The sequence below is a fragment of the Schistocerca gregaria genome, unplaced genomic scaffold, assembly GCF_023897955.1.
Source record: "Schistocerca gregaria isolate iqSchGreg1 unplaced genomic scaffold, iqSchGreg1.2 ptg000845l, whole genome shotgun sequence".
In the NCBI taxonomy this organism is placed as follows: domain Eukaryota; kingdom Metazoa; phylum Arthropoda; class Insecta; order Orthoptera; family Acrididae; genus Schistocerca; species Schistocerca gregaria.
Window position 1 is genome coordinate 83,239 of NW_026062209.1, and position 19,717 is coordinate 102,955.

Consider the following 19,717-nt stretch of genomic DNA (forward strand, 5'->3'; position numbering starts at 1 on the left):
CCGCCCTTCCCGCAAAGGCATTTTGGTGGCCCTGAAAAGGGCCGTTTTTTTCTTTTCTTCGCCGCGCCGCGGACGAGCCTCCTATTTCCAAGAGCCACCTCCTTACTTGGAGCTCGTGTACTTGGTCACCGCCTTCGTGCCCTCGCTCACCGCGTGCTTGGCCAGCTCGCCAGGCAGCAAGAGCCGCACAGCGGTCTGGATCTCGCGGGACGTGATGGTCGAGCGCTTGTTGTAGTGCGCCAGGCGAGAAGCCTCGGCCGCAATGCGCTCGAAAATGTCGTTCACGAAGCTGTTCATGATGCTCATCGCCTTCGAAGAGATGCCCGTGTCAGGGTGCACCTGCTTCAGCACCTTGTAGATGTAGATGGCATAGCTCTCCTTCCTCTTGCGCTTCTTCTTCTTGTCGCCCTTCGAAATGTTCTTCTGCGCCTTGCCAGCCTTCTTGGCGGCTTTCCCGCTAGTCTTGGGCGGCATCACGAACAAACAGGCAGGCAGGCACGCGCAGTCAGTCAGTCAGTCAGGCGCTCCGCTCCAGTCAGCGTCTCCCCACACAGTGGCACCCGCCGCACGCCGCCGCCGCACCTTTACCAGCTCGCCCTGCTGCGGCCGCCGACCAATGGGGCGCGCGCGCAACCGGCCGCCGCACCCGAGCCCATAAAGGACCCCCACCCCGCCGGCGCCGGCACGCACTCCGCTGCTCGACTCGCTGCGGCTCGCACCGTTTGGGGCGTTGTGCTTTTCTTTCTCGCTTCTTTCGAAACTAGCCCATCGCCATGTCCGGACGCGGAAAGGGAGGCAAAGTCAAGGGCAAGTCAAAGTCCCGCTCAAGCAGGGCTGGGCTCCAGTTCCCGGTCGGCAGAATCCACCGCCTCCTGCGCAAGGGAAACTACGCCGAGCGCGTCGGCGCCGGGGCGCCCGTCTACCTCGCCGCCGTCATGGAGTACCTCGCGGCTGAGGTGCTCGAGCTGGCCGGAAACGCGGCCCGCGACAACAAGAAGACGCGCATCATCCCGCGCCACCTGCAGCTCGCCATACGCAACGACGAGGAGCTCAACAAGCTCTTGTCGGGCGTCACCATCGCACAGGGAGGTGTCCTGCCCAACATCCAGGCCGTCCTGCTGCCAAAGAAGACCGAGAAGAAGGCCTAAAAGAGAGACAGCGCAATCGGCAACCGCCGCGTGCTCCCTTGGCACGCAGCGCGCCATTTGCCGCCTCGGCTCAAAAAACAAAACACAATCGGCCCTTTTCAGGGCCACCACACAAACCTACGTCCAAAGCAGAATTCCAGTCGTTCGTCGCACCACTTTTCTCTCTCTCTCTTTCTGTGTACGGTTTTTTCCTTCTTACACACACAGGCGCCGCCATCTTGTACACACGTACTTGGCCACCTCCTCCACTCAACTCCACGCACGCACAGTCTCGCGACCATTAACCAGCACACGTGGCGCACAACAACACACCTCAAAAATAATAACCCCTCGGCACTCAGCCGCGCCGCAACACACAGCCCATCCACCGACAAGAAGCATACAAGCAAAGAGGGAGGGGAAGGAAGGAAGGAAGGAGCTCACACAACGCAAGGGCACGCTTCCTTCCTTCCCTCCCAACCGCACCGCACACCACGTCAAAAAAAAAAAACTCCAAACAAAACTAAAAGGCCAAGTAGACTAAAAAGGAAAAGAGAAAAACCAGCAACACAGACTCTTTCGCACTTTTCAACTTCCGAACACTGTGGTGGCCCTGAAAAGGGCCGTTTTTCAATCTATCTCTCTTTCCTTCCTTCGGTCTCACACCGCCTAACCGCCGAAACCGTACAGGGTGCGCCCCTGCCTCTTCAGGGCGTACACCACGTCCATGGCCGTCACAGTCTTGCGCTTGGCGTGCTCAGTGTACGTCACCGCGTCGCGGATCACGTTCTCCAGGAACACCTTCAGCACTCCGCGCGTCTCCTCGTAGATCAGACCAGAGATGCGCTTCACGCCGCCCCTGCGCGCCAGGCGGCGGATCGCGGGCTTCGTGATGCCCTGGATGTTGTCGCGCAACACCTTGCGGTGCCGCTTGGCGCCACCCTTGCCGAGCCCCTTTCCTCCCTTGCCGCGGCCTGTCATTCTTCTTCTTCAAGCGTCTCAACCACAATAATATAAAAAACAGAAAGCAAGGCAAGCTCCTCACCCGGCGCTAGCGAGTCGGCTACGGTTGTGGCGCCCAGCGCGCGCGCCGCCCCCCTATATAGACTCTGGGGCCCCGCGGCCCGCCCTCCCCTCCCCCCACCACCGCGCACCGAGGGCATATAAGCGCAGCACCCGGGGCGCGCGGGCCCGTTGTCAAGGCAGCACCGGACGCCGTCGCGCACGCATATCCTCCACGCCGCATCCGCATCCGCAGTAGCCATGGCCCGGACAAAGCAAACGGCCCGCAAGTCCACCGGCGGAAAGGCGCCGCGCAAACAGCTCGCCACCAAGGCGGCGAGGAAGAGCGCGCCCGCCACCGGCGGCGTCAAGAAGCCCCACCGCTACAGGCCGGGCACCGTCGCCCTGCGAGAAATCAGGCGCTACCAGAAGAGCACAGAGCTGCTCATCCGCAAGCTGCCATTCCAGCGCCTAGTGCGCGAGATCGCCCAGGACTTCAAGACCGACCTGCGCTTCCAGAGCTCCGCAGTCATGGCCCTGCAGGAGGCCAGCGAGGCCTACCTCGTCGGCCTCTTCGAAGACACCAACCTGTGCGCAATCCACGCCAAGCGAGTCACCATCATGCCCAAGGACATCCAGCTCGCGCGCCGCATCCGCGGCGAGCGCGCCTAAACCCGCACACCGCCAAACAAACAAAACGGCCCTTTTCAGGGCCACTAACGTCTCTCCGTCGCGAGCAAAACTTTGTCGGTCGCAACGACTAGTTCCCCACTCACTCTCCAGTCCAGTCGTCCCACCCCCGGCCCGGCCCGGCGCCGCCGTTTCCAAAAAAAAAAAAAAAAAAAGCACCGCACCGGCCGAGCCAAGTCGCAAGCGTCAATAGCGCCACGGCACAAAACGTGACGCCCGGAAAGCAAAGCCAAAAAAGACTATTCCAAAACCACCACCAAGACAAACAAACAAACGCGGCGCAAAATAAATAGGTAAAAATAATAAAAGTAAAAATACACTTTATGTAACACCGACCGCGGCGCCGCCGCCCACGCCCGCCAACGACCCCACAATCCAACCACCGCGGCACGCAAACACCATCCACACATGAAACAAACAAACAAACGCCAGCAAGCAAGACAGACAGACAAGGCAACCGACCGACCACGACACGACAATCAACACCTTCCCGACGTGCTTTGATGGCCCTGAGAAGGGCCGTTTTTGTTTTTGTCCGGGACCGCGCGACAGCCTCTGGTTGCGCGCCGGCCACCAGGCGACGGTGTCAACCGCCAACCCTTCCCTGCCCTTTTTACTTCTTCTTCTTGGGCGAAGCCTTCGCCTTAGACGGCGTCGCCGTCGCCTTCTTCGGGCGCGGCGCCTTCGGCTTCTTCGTCGGAACCTTGGCGGCCTTCTTCGCCTTCGACGGCGACTTGGCCTTGGCCGGCTTGGCCGCAGCCGCCTTCTTCGCACCCGCGGGAGCGGCCGACGCCGCAGACGCCTTCTTGGCGGCGCCCGCCTTCCGACCGGTCGCCGCCTTCACGCCGCCAGCCTTCTTTGCGCCGGCCGCACGGGCCCCCTTCTTCTCCTTGCTGGCCGGAGCGGCGCGCTTCTTCTTCGCACCACCGCCGCCACCACGAGCCTTGCCGCCCTCGGCCGCCCCGCCGCCGGCGCCGGCAAGCTTGAAAGAGCCCGACGCGCCCTTCCCCTTCGTCTGCACCAGCTCGCCAGCCACGACGGCCGACTTGAGGTACTTCTTGATAAAGGGCGCCAGCTTCTCCGCGTCCAGCTTGTAGTGCGCGGCAATGTACTTCTTGATCGCCTGCAGCGACGACCCGCCGCGCTCCTTCAGACTCTTGATGGCGGCCGTCACCATCTCAGAGGTGCGCGGGTGCGCAGGCTTGGCGCGCGGCTTCTTCGCAGACGACGCAGACTTGGCCTTCTTCGTAGTGCCGGTGGCGGCGGGTGCCGCGGCAGTCTCGTTCGTAGCCGCCTGGTCTGCCATCTTTTGCCTGTTCTCTTTTCTTTTTTCCCCTTGGTTTCGCTTCCTTCTCTCCTTCGACGACGCACAACAGCGAGGGGCGCGCAGCAGAGAATAGCCGCGCACGCGCCTGGCCCAGCCAGTGTCGCGGGCGGGCGCGGACGGCCGAGAGAGCGGCCGCCACTCGGCGCGCCGCCGCGCCGCCGCGCCGCGCCTCCCGCGCTTGCTACCGCCCAACGTCCGACAGCCTGCGCGGAGCAGCCCCCAACCTGCGCCGCAACCACCCGCGCCATTCAAACCACCGAGGATGGGGCTACACACACCGACACCACGGTCGCCAACCAGTCGCCGCGGCGGCGCCGCAAACCACGGCCAAACTGCAGCCACCGCGCGCCACAGCCTGGGTCGGCCCGCCGAGAATCGCCGCCCCCGCCCAAATGCCGCCCCCACAGCCCCAGCCGACGACCCGCCACAATGGCCAAACCTTCGTCAAAACTCCCACACCGTCGCCGCGGCAGCCCGGCCACCGCGGCCGGCGCCACAGCCACACGAGCCGAGTCGTGCGGCGATGACGGCCGTGCACAAACGCACCTCCGCCGCCCCATCGCCTTCCGCCGTTTTCCCGATCGGCCCGCAGCCGTCGGGCCACGGCCGCGGGCCGTCCTCCTCCTCTCGCCTCGCCCGCCAACACCCACAGCCCTTCCAACACATTTTTCTTTTTCTTTTTTCTTTTTTTTTTTTCTACTTTTTTACGATCGCCGCCTGCGCAACATGGCACCGGCCGACGGAGCGCCAACCCCCCCGCCACAGGCGAAAACAAAACAACGATAAACAAACAAACAAAATAAATTACCAGCCAGCCCCAACTACAGACACACCGAATCTGCCCTCACAGCCGACCTTACACGCCTCAACGTCAAAACAAAGGTGGTTTCTTTCTTTCAACGGTTACCTTACCTTACGTTACGTCAGGTTAGGCTAAGAAGGCGTCAGGGTTAGGTTAAGCGTTGACGTGACGTCACGTCTTAACGTAGGCGTTAAGCTAAGGTTGCGGTCACGTACGTTAGGTTAAGGCGACTTGGGGGTTGGCCTAAGGGCTTAGGTTAGGTTACGTTAGTTTAGGTGGCTGCGTTAACGGCTTAAAGAAGTTTAGGAGGTTAAGGCGTCGAGGCGGCCGCACCCCCTTAGCTGCTGCGGCTCGGCCACGCCACGCCACGCCACGCCACGCTTTGGGGTTTCATAAGGTCGCGCGGCGGGTCGTCGGCACGCCGCAAAGGACAAAACTGCAAGACGACGTCGAAAAACAAACAACAGGTAAAAAATAAATAAGTAAAAATAAACGACGCCGACAGGCGGGGATCAGCAGAACGAGCAGATTCCGGAGAGCGAACGAGACACACACGCACGCACGCACGCACGCACGCACGCACACACACACACACACACACAAACCCCCCCGAGCCGAGAGAGCACAGAGCACCACCACGTGTCGGCCTCCGCTCACCCGACTCGGCTGGGCTGGGCTGGCGGCCGGGCCGGATGCACGTACACGTACGGCTACAGCCACTACCCGTACACAGCCGCTCTTCACGCAACACCAGCCAAATGGCGCGCCCGCGGCTCGTCGCGGTCGCCGTCGCGGTCGCAACGCCACGCCGGCACACTTTCGGCACCACCGTTTTCGCGCGCACCGCAAACAAAAACGCAGCCGACACACACAGAAAAAAAAAAAAAAACAACACAGAGCGCGAGAGACGGGCGGCGGCGCACCTTTCGCCAGCCGGCAGGCAATCGACTCGCCCAGTACGACAAACGTGCACGCCACCCCACCCACCAACCAACCAGTCGTCGTCGTCGTCGTCGTCGTCGTCGTCGTCCCGAAATCAAACAAACTCTCAAAAGCACAGCCCCTGCTGCCAACGGACGCAGGCGCCACGCAGCTCCCTTCCCGCCACACTCGATTCGCAGCGCAACTCACCCGGCACACCGTCAAACGACGGGCTGGGCTCGCCGCATCGCCGCAACCTACACACCTTCCCCGCCACGACGCACAGCCCCACCAGACGCCCGTGCCGCAACGACACTACTGCACTACCACTACCGCACTACTCCTCTCGCCCTTGCCATACACGACACAACACGCCAAAAAATGAAAATCCAAATACAAACAAAAACACCGCCCCCACGACCCAAACACATGCACGGCGCGCCAACACACGCGAGGCAAGGCACGCAGCAAACGGCGTCCCCTCCGCGTCGCGCCATCAACCTACACACACAAGGCAACACCAACAACAAACAGCCAGCCAGCCCCACTCTCACGCCGCAAAAACAGAAAACACACCGAAACCGCCAAACGCCGCACATTCGCGCTTCGCACTCACCACACACCTCTCGGCATCCGTTTCGCACACAACGACGCGACGCACAATACATCATCACGGGCTACGCACGCACACCGCGACCCACTTTTTTACGACGCCCTCGGCAGAGCACACGTGCCCACGCCCACACACAGTCGACACAACGACGCAGCGCGCAGCAGACGCGGCCGCAACACGTACCTCCCCGACGACGCGCCAACACCGCCAGCCACTGCTCACTCGCCCAAGCAACCCGTGCACACAACTGCCACACGCGTCCACCACGCCGCCGCCAACCACCCGCCCGCCAGGGGGCGCTCACGTCCGCGACAACAGCGCGGCACCGCCGGACCGGGCCGAACCGAGCCGAGCCGCCGCCTCCTCTCCACTCGGCACGCCACGTCCTGCTTGCAAAACACATGGCTCGTCCCTCTGTACACACAACGCGCCTGCCTGCGGTCGCCGCCGGCATCTATCTACCTGCGCATCGGAGCCAGGCCGGCAAGCCCACACTTAAATAATGCACTTCACCAGCCAAACAAACCCACTCTTCCTTTCTTTGCACAGCGCATGCAACAGCAGCCCCAGGAGCCGGGCCCGCCGCCAGCGTCTCCTCCTCCTCTGGGCACAGCCAGCCAGCCGTTCCCACCGCCCCGCCCCTGCTCTGCAGAACAAGAAAAAACGAAAAAGTACCAACACACGCACCCAAAGCGTAAGCCAGACAAGACCAGCCTCTCCAAGGCCACACACACGCAAAAAAACAAAAAAACAAAAACACTACAACAAAATAAAATAAAATGAAAAAGAAAAAGCAAGCTGTCGCCTCGCCCCCGCCCGTCCCCCCCACCACATTCGCCCCCTCCGCTTGTTTTCCTTTCTACAATTTCCCTCTTTTCCACCCAATATCCCGCCGCGGTTTACGGGCACCGGCCGATTTTGCGCCCGCCCACATGTGTGCCTACTCCCCACCACCATTCCCTCCGCAGCCCGCAGCCCGCTTTTCCCCCCCTCCCTGCCCACACCACACCACACCGACGGTGCTGACGTCGACACGCACCCAAGACAGGGGCCACGACCGTCTTTTTTCCTGGGCCCATCCCCGCACCGCACCTCCTTCCAATCATCAACGCTGTGGCGCCTGTGTCCGCGCGAGACGCGTGCGCGCCGCCTCTCTCAACATCCGTCCGCCGTCCGGCCCGTTTTTCGGCCCCCAGGCCATCCGTCAACCACCACTGCCACTGCCACTGCCACTGCCCCTGCCCCTGCCCGCCCCGCACCACACCACACACCGCTGCTTGCCCCGGCCGTTGCCACCAAAGGCGCCAACCGCAGCCCGCGCGCGCCAGAAAGAGATGGCAAAACTACAGGGACCCAGCCGACCGACGAAAATCAGAGCAATTGGCCGGGAGGATCAAAAAGAGAGCTCCGAAAACCACCGTAGCGAGGCGTGGGAGGAAACGTTACGAGAAGCAGGAAGGGACCAGGAAAAATTCTGGAAATTTCTTAAAACTCGTAAACTAGACACGAAACATCTACATCTACATGGGGAAGGAACGACCCCACAGACCGAGCTGAAGCACTGGCGGATTCACTAGAAAGGCAATTCCAAGCACCAGAAGCGGTAGATGACGAAACTGATGACCACCAGGAAATGGTACTCAGAAGGGTAAAACCGCATCCTGAGTGCCCCGATCAGAACATCTTTCACAATCCAATAAACGCAGAAACCCCGTATCTTATCACATCACAAACATACACACATCCTAAGAAGGCATCAGGCCCAGATTCCATCAAACCGCAACTACTACATCACCTACCTCCAGCAACTATCAATTATCTATCTAACATCAATATATAATGCTTGCTTCAGACTAAACTACTTGGAAACAGGCCCGAGTCATCACATTACCAAAGCCAAACAAGGACTTATTATTTCCGCAAAACTATAGGCCAACTTCCTTGGAAAGGTCCTCGGAAAGCTCATTCAAACTGAACTGAAGAAATTCAATTCTTAAAGGATAACAACATAATCATCCCACAACAATTCCGATTCCGCGAAGAACACAGCACCACCCACCAGGTGACCAGACTAGTCGAGCACATATGTCAGGCCAGAAACATTAGACACAGTACTGGAGCAGTCCTGCTTGACATTGGAAAAGCATTCGGATAACGCCTTATCTACAAGCTCCACCAGTACAACTGCCCCATCCACATTATTGCTTCTTTTCTCCGCAACAGAGCATTCTATGTCCATGTACCAGGAGCGGCAAGTAACACTAGATCCATAGAGGCTGGAGTCCCGCAAGGCTCAGTGCTGGGGCCCATTCTCTACTCAATATACACAAACAAACAGCTGGGAGGACACTTGTCACTATTTGCAGACGACACTGCAGTCTACCGCAGCAGTTCTAACCTGCAATATAGAGTCACAAAAATAGAGCAACACCTACAATCCATCCAGAAATGGGCTAACCAATGGAAACAAAAAACAATAAACGCGGAGAAAACCCAAGCAATACAATACGATTCACATTCAAAAAGAATACCTCCTAACCTGCATATACGCCTCAGAAATAACAATCTTCCATGGTCAGGCACAATAAAGTATCTAGGCATCAAGCTGGACAAGAGGTTGACATTTAGAGACCATGTTACACACGTTTGTAACAAGGCTGCAGCAGCAATATTCAGACTGTACCCAATCATCAAAGGAAACAGAATAAATATGCGCGCCAAAAAGAAAATCTTCAAAACCGTCATAGGAACCAGCCATCACTTACGGCTCTGAAAATCTGGTCAATGGCCGCAGACACCAAACATAACAAGAGTAAAAAAGGGTGCAGAACAAATACTTCAGAATTACTACTGCTGATGCCGGCCGGTACCAGACAAACCGAGACATATACACAAACCATAACATACTCAATCAAAATCCCGGAAATCATCCAAAGAAAAATCCATAAAGTGTTTTTTTTTTTTTTTTTTTTTTTTTTTTTCCACCAAACCACGGATTCGAACCACCCACTCATCAGAAATCTGGGACAAAATCCACCCGACCCAAGAACGACATTTCCCATCACGACAAAACACCACAAACTACAACATACCATGATAAACAAAAATAAAATACAAACACCATAACACTCACTCAAACAACAAACATCTACACACACCCAAGAGACCCATCATTTTGTTACCCAACATAATCAGACAGAAGGCAGGGATCAAGGACAGATCCGGTCCTTCGAGTACAGGGGGTAAAAAATACCCATCAGACCAGCGCTCTCTCTCTCTCTCTCCTCCTCGCTTCTCCGTGCCGACGCTGCCCCGCACACGCGTTCGGCCGACACCACACGACAGGTCTTTGGGGCCCCGCCACTGCGCGCACGCACGCCTCCTCCTCTTCCTTAGTTCTTTTTCGCTTTTCTTTTCTCCCCCGCCCCCCGCTCTCACCGCCACATCATCCCGCAACCCTTGGGGGATGTTTCCCAACATCAACGCGCCCCAATTCCACTCTCTGCCCGTGCCGCACTCTCCACTTTGCTTCTCCCCGTCCCCTACACACACGACTACCGAAACCCCGGTTGACACACCTTCTCGTAGGACAGGGGTGCGTGCGTGCGTGCGTGCGTTGTCTTGACGGTGACAGCAACAGCAACGGATCCGTCCATCCCATTCCCCCCCACTCGGTAAAGAACCATGTTCAACCCACACTACACAACAAGGGGGGCACACACGAACGCGAAAGAAAGGGCAGGGCAGGGGCAACTATCTCGTACACATTCTTCCTCAGAACCCACGTATCGCATCAACGAACGGCAGGCCAATTGCGGACTCAGCCGTGTCAGGCAAATCCAACCCAACCAACACCTCCCACGGAAAACCCTGACACTGATCCAGCAGTACGTCCACATACATCGCCACACCAAATACGGGTGACGAGTGAGCAACAAATGGAACAATACACAACAAGGGCTGACCTAATAAAAACTGCACGTCACGTCATACCTTCCAGACAGACGCAGTTCCGACGGGACGGCGGAACCGTATACGTACCTTTCAGCCACAACAACCGACCGACTGGACACGCCCGCGTCTCCAGCCAGCCAACCACCAGGGCCACACAGCCCGCAAGTTTCAGCGTCAACACTTCTTAACGTACGTTGCAAACTTTTCAAAACATTGCCACACACACACACACACACACACACACACACACACACACCACGAAAAGCGTCAACCTCTCTCACACTGGATACACTCAACACTTTTTGTCGGCGGAGCTTGAGGCCAACGGTTGACACACCCCCACCGGCCACACAGGTTTCCCTTTGAAAATTGCAGTGACGGAGGAGACGCGGCATTACGAGAGGGTTGTTTCCGAGAGCGCGAGCTGGACGGAGCTGCGGCGCCGCCGCCGCCGCCGAGGGGTAATGAACGCACGCGATGCCGCATGACAGCCCATCACCCAAAGTTTCACCCACAACTGCACAGGTCGCACCCCCTTTTCGCGCCATACTAGTGTCGATCGTCAATTACAGCTGACGGTGTTCGCATTTGCCACTTGACGGGGGGGAAAAGAAAACAAACATCTGACACGCCATGTGTTTCTCTCTCTCTGTTACATCTAGGTCATTCGGCAGCCACTGTAAAAAAAAAAAAAAATATTTTTACGACATGGTTGGGTAAGTGATTTAAAGACAACAATTGTGGGTCACACACCATAGACCATTTCGATAGTGTTCTTGTTCTTCTCTTTTTCCTTTTTTTATCGCTCAATTGAAATAAAACCTGGGGATGATGCAATGCTGCGATATGGCACAACCGTCGTCCATTGTACACAACTCGGGAACAAAAAGAAACCAATTCAGGGAACGTTCGTTCCTTCACAACGTTTCTTTCAACGCACTTGGTCTTTACCATCCTGTATTCAACACACATTTCCTTTCATCAAACTAGGGCATTTCCATAACAGTATTTGCAATACTGCTTCTTCGACGTCATTTCACCATCTTAACTAGAGACAAACAAACAACAAAATAGGAAAACAGCCTTGAGAACCCCGTCCACCAAATTTCAGTTAGCACGGCATCCAAGATTCTTTTCCGGGGAGTGCAGTGCAGCTGACGCTGCTCAGACCATATACCGTCGCCAGTCTCACTCAACTCTTGCGCATTCCATTCTACGCTACGTGACTATGCAAAAATGAATGAATCAAACCCGCCCAGAGAGCGTCTTGTGCGAGGGGACACACGATATAGAGAACAGGGGACACCACCACAGTTGGAGAGAACGTTTCCACCACGGCAGCCGCGCCGTTACGCGCTTTTTTTTTTTTTTTTTTTTTTCCTCCCCCCCACTGCACACCTCCGACACCACGGGAACGTTCACCGTCCCGTTGCCCTACACTGGCGTTTCTTTTCAACCCCCCACCCTATTCCTCGCTCCCCGGACATTCGACCGATCACAAAGTGCAACCTCTCGTTACCGTCGGGTGCCCCTCTTCATCCCCGGGGCGCCAACAACAAAACAAAAACACCACCGACGCCGTCGTCTCGCGTCACCTCACTCAACTGAGCGGAAAATACACGTACATCCAGAATGACGACACCGCCTCCACAAACAAAAACCAGACGTCAGACGTCAGGTCGAAAGAGGGCACCGTACGTCGTGGCGCGTGGTCTCCTAACTCACCTCGCGCGTACAAATACAATGCAATGCGTGTCTCCTCACGTTCACACACACCTCCACGCTCCACTTTTACGTCGCCCAACCAACCAACTAACTTAACCCACCCGCTCGGCGTAGAAGCAGCTGTAGGCGGCAACGTGTTTCTCACCCTCGCCACCAACGGTGTGACATCCGACAATCGCGGTTTGCTTTCCGTTCCACACCTCCGGCCATACCATACAAAGGGGACAAAAAAAAAAAAAAAAAAATATATATCAAACAAGCCAACTCCAGCGATCCGCCCCCCTAACACCAACACGTCTCGAAACACCCACGCCCACGACCCGGCTGTGGCTAAAGTGCGTATCCCAACGTCACACCAAAACCAAAGGCGCCGGCGCCGGCGCCGCACCACAAGCTACAGCTACAGCTGTGCCGCCGTCCACCCGCTCACAACAACAACAATTCCGCCCTTCCCGCAAAGGCATTTTGGTGGCCCTGAAAAGGGCCGTTTTTTTCTTTTCTTCGCCGCGCCGCGGACGAGCCTCCTATTTCCAAGAGCCACCTCCTTACTTGGAGCTCGTGTACTTGGTCACCGCCTTCGTGCCCTCGCTCACCGCGTGCTTGGCCAGCTCGCCAGGCAGCAAGAGCCGCACAGCGGTCTGGATCTCGCGGGACGTGATGGTCGAGCGCTTGTTGTAGTGCGCCAGGCGAGAAGCCTCGGCCGCAATGCGCTCGAAAATGTCGTTCACGAAGCTGTTCATGATGCTCATCGCCTTCGAAGAGATGCCCGTGTCAGGGTGCACCTGCTTCAGCACCTTGTAGATGTAGATGGCATAGCTCTCCTTCCTCTTGCGCTTCTTCTTCTTGTCGCCCTTCGAAATGTTCTTCTGCGCCTTGCCAGCCTTCTTGGCGGCTTTCCCGCTAGTCTTGGGCGGCATCACGAACAAACAGGCAGGCAGGCACGCGCAGTCAGTCAGTCAGTCAGGCGCTCCGCTCCAGTCAGCGTCTCCCCACACAGTGGCACCCGCCGCACGCCGCCGCCGCACCTTTACCAGCTCGCCCTGCTGCGGCCGCCGACCAATGGGGCGCGCGCGCAACCGGCCGCCGCACCCGAGCCCATAAAGGACCCCCACCCCGCCGGCGCCGGTACGCACTCCGCTGCTCGACTCGCTGCGGCTCGCACCGTTTGGGGCGTTGTGCTTTTCTTTCTCGCTTCTTTCGAAACTAGCCCATCGCCATGTCCGGACGCGGAAAGGGAGGCAAAGTCAAGGGCAAGTCAAAGTCCCGCTCAAGCAGGGCTGGGCTCCAGTTCCCGGTCGGCAGAATCCACCGCCTCCTGCGCAAGGGAAACTACGCCGAGCGCGTCGGCGCCGGGGCGCCCGTCTACCTCGCCGCCGTCATGGAGTACCTCGCGGCTGAGGTGCTCGAGCTGGCCGGAAACGCGGCCCGCGACAACAAGAAGACGCGCATCATCCCGCGCCACCTGCAGCTCGCCATACGCAACGACGAGGAGCTCAACAAGCTCTTGTCGGGCGTCACCATCGCACAGGGAGGTGTCCTGCCCAACATCCAGGCCGTCCTGCTGCCAAAGAAGACCGAGAAGAAGGCCTAAAAGAGAGACAGCGCAATCGGCAACCGCCGCGTGCTCCCTTGGCACGCAGCGCGCCATTTGCCGCCTCGGCTCAAAAAACAAAACACAATCGGCCCTTTTCAGGGCCACCACACAAACCTACGTCCAAAGCAGAATTCCAGTCGTTCGTCGCACCACTTTTCTCTCTCTCTCTTTCTGTGTACGGTTTTTTCCTTCTTACACACACAGGCGCCGCCATCTTGTACACACGTACTTGGCCACCTCCTCCACTCAACTCCACGCACGCACAGTCTCGCGACCATTAACCAGCACACGTGGCGCACAACAACACACCTCAAAAATAATAACCCCTCGGCACTCAGCCGCGCCGCAACACACAGCCCATCCACCGACAAGAAGCATACAAGCAAAGAGGGAGGGGAAGGAAGGAAGGAAGGAGCTCACACAACGCAAGGGCACGCTTCCTTCCTTCCCTCCCAACCGCACCGCACACCACGTCAAAAAAAAAAAACTCCAAACAAAACTAAAAGGCCAAGTAGACTAAAAAGGAAAAGAGAAAAACCAGCAACACAGACTCTTTCGCACTTTTCAACTTCCGAACACTGTGGTGGCCCTGAAAAGGGCCGTTTTTCAATCTATCTCTCTTTCCTTCCTTCGGTCTCACACCGCCTAACCGCCGAAACCGTACAGGGTGCGCCCCTGCCTCTTCAGGGCGTACACCACGTCCATGGCCGTCACAGTCTTGCGCTTGGCGTGCTCAGTGTACGTCACCGCGTCGCGGATCACGTTCTCCAGGAACACCTTCAGCACTCCGCGCGTCTCCTCGTAGATCAGACCAGAGATGCGCTTCACGCCGCCCCTGCGCGCCAGGCGGCGGATCGCGGGCTTCGTGATGCCCTGGATGTTGTCGCGCAACACCTTGCGGTGCCGCTTGGCGCCACCCTTGCCGAGCCCCTTTCCTCCCTTGCCGCGGCCTGTCATTCTTCTTCTTCAAGCGTCTCAACCACAATAATATAAAAAACAGAAAGCAAGGCAAGCTCCTCACCCGGCGCTAGCGAGTCGGCTACGGTTGTGGCGCCCAGCTGCTGCTGCTGTTCGACCTTACGGGTCTGCCCTGACCCGTGCAGGAGCAGGCTAAGCAGTCAACTGCTATTCCTGCGGGAGCCTTTCGTTTCGGAGGGACTAACTCTCTTCTTGGATTGGCCTCTGGTTGGTTTCTTCGTGGATGGGGATGTCCTGTCTCTATTGCGGAAGTTTTCACTCCCGCAACAGGTCAGGCCAGCGTGTTGTTGGCCTGTGGTGTGCAGGATGGCCCAGATCCCTGATGAGCCGGTTGTCGGACCGTTCGGCCCGCTCATAGAAGGCCCGCGCTGATTGCTTGAAGCGGTCGCGGAGGAGGGGTATTCCGGTCTGCTCGTGTAGCCGAGCGGTCGAGTATAGCCTCGGTAGGCGCAGAGCGAGCTTGAGCGCCCTGTTCTGCACCCTCTGTAGCTTGCTGATGTGTGTCTCGGCCGCGTTGCCCCACACCACAGCCGCGTATTCCAGCACTGGACGTACCAGCGCCAGGTACAGCGTGATGCCGTGGTGAGGAGGCAGCGCAGACGAGGGATTGAGCAGAGGGTACAGGACGCGTAGGCGCCCTATTGCTCTGCCCCTGACGTCCTCGATGTGCGGCTTCCATGTCAGCTTGTGGTCCAATGTGACACCCAGGTAGCGGCCGGTCTTGCTCCATGGGACGGGGCTGCCCATGACGGTGACTGGCGGAAGATCGGGCGGCAGTGGTCGTCTAGTGAACACCACCGCCTGGCTCTTCGCCGCGTTTTGTTTGAGGCGCCACTTGGTCGACCAGGCGCCAAGGGCCTCGCAACCTCGTTGGAGAAGACGGCGCATCTCGACCGCCTTCATGCTCCGCACGAACAGCGCAGTGTCGTCAGCATATAGTGCCAACTTCACCGGCGTCACGCGCGGAGCGTCGGCGGTGTATAGGGAGTACAGTAGGGGCCCAAGAACGGACCCCTGCGGCACTCCAGCACGGATGTATCGGTGGGTGGATGTCCCGTCTTCCAGCCTGACATGGAAGGACCGCTCGGCTAGGTATGACCGGAGGAGGACTCCGTGCGACGTCGGTACCCCGTGCACAAAAAGTTTGTACACGAGGCCGTCGTGCCACACGGAGTCGAATGCCCTAGAGACGTCCAGGAACACCGCCCCAAGGTATTCCCGAGTCTCCAGGGCGCGCATGGCTTCTTCCACCATCCGCATCAGCTGGTGGACGGTGGAATGGCCCCTCCTAAAGCCGAACTGCTCGTCGGGTATGATGCCCTCTGCTGTCACGTGGCGGAGCAGGCGTCTGGCGTACAGGCGCTCGAACACCTTCGAGAGTGCCGGCAGCAGACTGATTGGCCTATAGTTGGCGGCGTCCCGTGGGTCCTTGTTTGCCTTGGGGATTGCCACCACCTCTGCATGTTTCCATACAGAGGGGTAGACCCCAGAGCGAAGGACCTGGTTGAAGATGCCCGCCAGGAATGGGTGTGCACCCGCCGGCAGGCTCTTCAGCAGATGGTTGGTGACGCCGTCAGCCCCGCCAGCCTTCTTGGTGTTGAGCGCCGTTATCTGCACGGCCACCTCCTCCTCGGTGATGGGGTCGATCTCGTCCGCGGCGTCCCTGGCTTCCAGGAACACTGGGAGCTGCTCCTCAACCCGGTGGAGGTGCTCCTCGTCAATGTTGTCATCCACCGGGGTGAATGACAGCTCGAAGTGGTCCGCCAGGGCGCCTGCCTTGCCGTCCGGGCTGCAGACGACATCTTGTCCGACGAGTAGCGGCGGGACGCGCTGCCTTCTGCGTAGAAAGGACTTCACAGTCCGCCACGCGCTGCCGTCCTCGGTGTTGAGGGAGGCGACGAGGTCTGCCCATACGTTGTTCCTGTGCGCCTCAGCCGCCGCTTTGATGTCTCTCCGCATGCGGTTGAGGCGCCGTTTCGTTGCGGGTTGGCGCGTGAGCTGCCACTCCCGGAAGAGGCGGTTCTTCTCCCGTATTGCGTCCCGGATGGGAGGCGGCAGGTTACGGGAGAAGTCCCTGGTACCCTGTGGAGGGGCAGGGGAGGCCGCATCAGCTGCCTGCAGCAGCTGACGCGTGAAGAATTGAAGGGCGGCATCCGCCCCCACTGCCGCGGGGTCAGGTGAGTCCGCCAGTGATGCCAGGACGTTGTCCTGAAATCGATCGCTGTCCAGGCGCCGGTACGTCTGCCGACGTGGCGGGAGCGTGGCTCCAGCGATGTCGATTCCATAGACCACCGGCAGGTGGTCGGACGACATCGCACACCGCGTGGTGGCGGTCGTGTGGTGCCCGATGCCTTTGATGACGGCGACGTCGAGCACGTCCGACCGCCCCCTGGCCGGGAAGATGGTGTGGTCCTGTGGGCCCAGTACCAGGGCGCCATTCCTCTGGGCTGCGCGAAGAAGTCGGCGGCCACTGACGTTCGTGAGGCGGGAGTTCCATTCCGGGTGTTTCGCATTGAAGTCACCCGCAATGAAGACCCTCCCCCCAATCGCCAGCAGTGCGTCGACGTCTGCCTCCTGGAGGTGTCCACGTGGTGGCCTGTATGCAGCCACGAAGGTTATTTGCCCCACAGCCGTCGTGACGTTCACCCCGGTGACTTCCAGGGTGGCCATGGCGGGGAGCAGCACCTGGTGGTGCCGGAGTGAGGCGCGGACGTAGATGGCGGTACCCCCGCCTGCCGTCGGCCTGTCGTTGCGGTAGCAAACATAGTTTGCTACCTTCACGAGAACTCCTGGCTTGAGGTGAGTTTCGCAGATCAGGCACAGGTCGATGGCCTCGTCCTGCATGAACTGACGAAACTCACCCTGTTGTGGAAACAGGCTGTTGGCATTGAAACCACAGATGGTCAGACCGTGGATAAGGACGTTATCCATGGTGTGGTTTCGTGGCGACGGTAGCGGCCTGGAGGGCCCCCGTTACGGCGGTGACGAGCACCGGCAGTTGCTGTAGCAGGGCAGAGAGGGAGCTCAACATTGCTCCCAGGTCTGCTGCTTCTGGTCGCGGAATTGCTGCAGGAGGTGCCGCAGTTGCGGGTGCGTGGGCGGCGGGGCGCAGCGGAGTGGCTGCGTCCGTTAGCGGGACCACACGCCTAGCAGCTTGCGGCGTGTCTGAGGTGGGGGGACGGTTTAGCCGTCCGCCCTGGTGTTGGTCGTCCTGGGTGCCGGCTGCCTGGTTGGGCGCCTTGGTGGTCGCTGCGTCCGCCCGCCGCCCCCTGGGGGCGTCCGAGGACTCCCCCTTGGTGGCAGAGGCGAAGCTGGTGCCTGGTTGCACCTTTCGTGCCGGTGCCGAACGTCCTTGCTGCCGTGGGCCGCGTTTGAAGGCGGTGCAGCCTCTGTAGCTCGCCACATGTGGCTCGCTACAATTGCAGCACTTGGGCGCCTCCTCCCTCTTCTTTGTGCAGTCTCGACTCTGGTGGGAGTCGGCGCACTTGACGCAGCGGGCCGGCATCGTGCAGTAGCGCGCCACGTGGTCAAGGCCTTGACAGGAGAAGCACTGGGCGCGCCTCCCCTTGGCCTTGAGCGGCTCCACTTCCACTGCGATCCTGGCCACCATCTGCACCTGAAAAATTTTGCGGTTTTCGAGGTTGTCCGGGAGGACAACCAAGAACAGTGGCATGGGCCTCCTCGTCCTGGGCGACTTCATGAGCGTGACCGAGCTGGCCATGTAGCCCAGCCCAGCTAGTTCACCCTTGAGGTGGTCGGTCTCCATTTTCAGCGGGAGGCGGCGGAAAACCACCTTCAGCTGCTTCATTGGCTCCGCATTGTGGGTGTAGCAATGCAGCTTCTCCTTCTCTATGAGCCGCATGGCAGCCCGGTACTCCTCCATTGTGCCGATCGAAACTCTGTACAAGTCCCGACCGGCACATTTAATCTTGGCGGTGGACGATACCTTCTGGAACTTCTCGAGGAAGGACTGGTACGTGTCCTTCCACGATACTGTAATCGGTGGCGGGGCGGGTGCCCGCCTCTTGGGTGCCTCAGCTTCGTCCATGGGCTCCGGCTCGTCAGGAACGTCGACGAATGAGTTCGCTGTCGGCAGCGGCTGCACTCTCTCAAGCCGTTTGGCCCGAGCAGTGTGCCGCCGCTTCGGGACAACGAAGCCGTCGTCGGTCCCCTGATCTGCCTCCGAGTGGGCAGCAGCTTCTGGCGTCTTCTTCTTCTGACTTTGCATGCAGGTAGAATCAGAGATGGCGGCGGAATCTTCCTCCTCCGCAGCTGCAGGCCTCTTTCTAGAGGGCTGCGCTGTATCCATGGTTTCCGCCTCGAGCAGTTCGCCAAGGTTGGCCTCTGGGATTGTGCTGTCTCGTGGCAGGGCAGTGGCGTGCTCTGTCGTCGCGCCTGACGGTACAGCAAACGGCGTATCTGAGGTCTCTTCACTGGCTCCCGACGGTACGCTCACATCTTCGAATACCTCGCAGCCAAGTGACCTCAGGTGCTGTTGGAACGCGCGGAGTGCTCGTTCGTCGGCTTCCTGTTCAGGGTACACAATGCCCCGCGATAGTCGGTGTACAACTAGGTACACCTGCTCTGGTGTGAGCGGGCTAGTGCGCATTGGGTGTACCGCAGCGCAGTCCGCAGTCGATTGCAGCGTCGTCATACGTGGGGGGCCGGATGCAGCCGCCGACAGAGCTGCCTCGGTCGCCCGAGGTAGTCCCGCCGCGCGGCAGTCCGCCGCTCCCTGCGCCTGCGTAACGCAGTCCTCCTCGCTCGGCATCCTAACTCGGAATGCCGCGCACGCGCCTGGCCCAGCCAGTGTCGCGGGCGGGCGCGGACGGCCGAGAGAGCGGCCGCCCGCCGCTCCCTGCGCCTGCGTAACGCGGTCCTCCTCGCTCGGCATCCTAACTCGGAATGTGGCGCCCAGCGCGCGCGCCGCCCCCCTATATAGACTCTGGGGCCCCGCGGCCCGCCCTCCCCTCCCCCCACCACC

At 59.1% G+C, this 19,717-nt stretch overlaps 1 protein-coding gene across 1 annotated transcript in view; it reads right to left on the reverse strand.

Moving 5' to 3' along the window:
• Window positions 1–19,504, reverse strand: part of LOC126322872 (microtubule-associated protein 4-like) — an 89,311-nt gene extending 69,807 nt beyond the window's left edge. Inside the window, exons 1-2 of the mRNA XM_049994590.1 lie at window positions 18,680–19,504; window positions 17,711–18,088 (exon numbers count right to left, since the gene is read on the reverse strand). Of these exons, the coding sequence (XP_049850547.1) occupies window positions 17,711–18,088; window positions 18,680–19,504 (1,203 nt within the window). The remainder of the gene's footprint in view (window positions 1–17,710; window positions 18,089–18,679) is intronic.
• Between the last annotated feature and the right edge of the window lie 213 nt (window positions 19,505–19,717).